The 3,065-nt window shown below is 29.8% G+C and overlaps 1 protein-coding gene across 1 annotated transcript; it reads right to left on the bottom strand.

Moving 5' to 3' along the window:
• Positions 1-1,869: 1,869 nt before the first annotated feature.
• On the bottom strand, positions 1,870-2,715 carry LOC103495667 (uncharacterized). The gene has a single exon (XM_008457293.3). The coding sequence runs from the start codon at positions 2,644-2,646 to the stop codon at positions 2,197-2,199; it is 450 nt and encodes a 149-aa protein (XP_008455515.2). The 5' UTR covers positions 2,647-2,715; the 3' UTR covers positions 1,870-2,196.
• Positions 2,716-3,065: the final 350 nt, after the last annotated feature.

Genomic DNA, 3,065 nt, shown 5'->3' with positions numbered 1-3,065 from the left:
AAATATAAAAGAATCAACGGTATATAGATTTTCATGATTTAACGATAATATTTTAGCAACATCCACAAGATAGAGAAAGAACAATATCATGAGACAACGTTTCAAAAGAAAAATATGAAGATGTCTACATTGTTTATAGAGAGTTTAAACCCAATGTCATGAACGTAAATGAAAATCTCACCGTAACGAAAATTTCATACTTGATCATTCAATGTCATACAAGACATTATTTGGACCTTTGTAATAATTATTACAAAAAAGCGATTTGTTTACCCAATTCAAAATTTAATATAAACCAAGTACATTATAATTATTGGTTAATTTAATTTTTCTATATTATTAACTTTTATATTCATGATAAACAAATTGTTACGGACCATAATGTCCTTTTCTTTTCTAAAGTAAATCACTAATTGATCACATCACGACAATGAATGTTTTTAAAAAATGTGATATTTTTATAAAGAATTAATTCATTACTTTTTTGGAAAAGGAAAAGTATAAAGTTTGTCTCTTAATATAATTTTTAAATACTTAAATCTACTTCTTTGCTCTAGCTATATAGCTAGGCTTTAACTTAAGCATGCTTTTAATAAATTAATAATGATCTTATTAAAATTAATTCCATCCTTGATGTGATGTTCATAAGTACATAGTACAAATTGGTAAAATATTCTCCAAAATTTAGGGTTTATTTTGGAATCTATTTTCATTTTATGTCATATTCTCTCTAAAAAAAACCAACAATGAAAACATAAATGTAAAATAAATAAAAAAATATGAAAGAAGCTATAAATATAAGGTTACAGTGCTTATTGTCCTAAAAGAGTACATATCCAGAGTTTCAAAAAAAATCAATAGCTTACTTTAACGTGACATTGGTTCATGAATTCTCTCAACAACGTAAACACAAATTATAAACTTTAAACAAGAACTCAAAGCTACTCTCTTTGATGACCCAAATAGATAACCAAAGATTTTTGGCTTATGGAAATCTCTAGATATGATTTGTTTGGCCAAAGAATTCGCTTGGAGAAACTACCACCAAACAAGGGTTTGGTTTAATAATAAAAATAGATAAATAAATCTTCTCTATTTTGTGGAGCATGAATAAAAAATTTAGACCAAACCCAAAAGAAATCAAAAGAAATCCTTTCCCCACAACATGCATATAGTGAAGAATATATTGAGAGGTTGGGAGAATAATAATAATAATAATAATAAGATTCAATTTTTTCTTTAAGAAAAAAAAAAGAAACAAAGATGGATAGTTACATTGTATAAGAGAAGAGAGTGGTAGTCACTACCACTACTCCCACCACTACACAAGTGCACATTAGTCCCCATTAAAACCAAAGTTGGAGAGTGTTGACTCTCTTTTTAATTTATTTTGTTTCTTCCCACCTAATTATTATGCACCCAATAACCCCTAAAAGAAAAACTTCCCCATTTACCTCTTCAACTTATCATTTGGATCTACATTCAATTTGACCTAAATAGATTTTTTTTTCCTGTTATTATTGCTTTTTTTAAACAAAAAAAAAAAGAGTACTTCAAAAGAACTTCATTAATGAATGAGAAAAATAGTCGAGGCATCATAATTTAGTACCAAGAAGCAACCAAAAGTGACGATATATTCACGAATTTTGTTGTATTTTATTGAAGAGATTCTGTTGATTCTCTCAAGGCAAATGGGTCATATCATTACACCAATTAAATTGCTTTTCTTTTAACTTCTCTTTTGATTCATTTTTTTTTCACCTCAGACGACAAATTAGAATGTTATATTGTCATTTCATTCAAACTTTAGTAGGCACATGGTTTTGAATCCCATATGTGCTTCCAATTATTCAAATTAAAAACAAAATATACACAAAAGTTATTACATTGAAACTCTTTTCTGTAACTTTTGAACTAATATTAATACATTATTGTATACAAAAACATATACATATAACATCACTAAATTTCAAAATCCAAGTCATTTTTAAACCGTCAATTCGAGCATATATAACGTTACACACCCACAATTTGTTATACAATATGCTAACACAAAAAGGAAACAAAAAGAAAGGTAAAAACGAAAGTATATGATCCCAATTAATAATTCTATAGCATTCGATTTGTGACTCTTTTTGAAAACCAGATCCAATCGAAATTACTACAGAGGAAGAAACACCATTTATTTATTTTTATTTACATTAATATTGCATATCTCATGCTGTCGCTTACCATAAGATGATTAACTTCCGAGATTCTTGGAAACTCGCCGGAGACCCACATCCCGTCGACGCCATTAACGTGTGGTTGAGAAAAGCAAGACAGAATCGAAAATGGGGTTCGAAGAAGGCTGTAAATCATAGAAAACCCATATGAATTACCTTCTCTCCGGTCACCGTCCACCACCACCGCCGCCACCCTTCCGCCGCCATCTACTCCTCCGCCGTACATGCTTTCATCTGCCACTCGTGGGCTCTTCCTTATGTTGTGGAGGTTTCTTCTCACTGCCGCCGCCAACCGCCACATGGGTTTAGTTATTTTTTTGTTCTTGAGAATTGTTGTAATACAAAAGAAGACGATTTTGGGAGAAGAAAGTTTAATAAGGAGAGATTTTTGAAGATTGTGAAGTTGGTGGGTGTTTATCATGAAGGTTTATGGTCACCTTTTTAAGGACCTTTGATTTTTTTTTTTTTCTTTTTTCTTTGGTGTAACAATTTGTTTGGGGTCCATTCATATCCAACCCAATATGCCGACAATGTTACCTAATTTATTCACAAATCCAAAACTTTTGTTTTATGTATTTATTTATTTATTTATTTATTTGGGTTTTGGTATGTAAACAAGAAGCTTATATATATATATTGATGATGGATTGAAATAATGTGACTGACATCGTTAGTTCTACCAAATGCTTTCTGAGAATGTATATTGAATATTGAAGGTTAGGTTGTCATATTCATGATATTGGTATCTTTTATATCTTTACTAATGCTCATGAGACTTAGAAAATGTATCGCATCCATTAATAAGATTTATAACTTTGTTTCAGAGAGTAAAAATATAGT

The sequence above is a fragment of the Cucumis melo genome, chromosome 1, assembly GCF_025177605.1.
Source record: "Cucumis melo cultivar AY chromosome 1, USDA_Cmelo_AY_1.0, whole genome shotgun sequence".
Classification (NCBI taxonomy): Eukaryota; Viridiplantae; Streptophyta; class Magnoliopsida; order Cucurbitales; family Cucurbitaceae; genus Cucumis; species Cucumis melo.
This window is presented reverse-complemented; position numbering and strand designations above follow the sequence as displayed.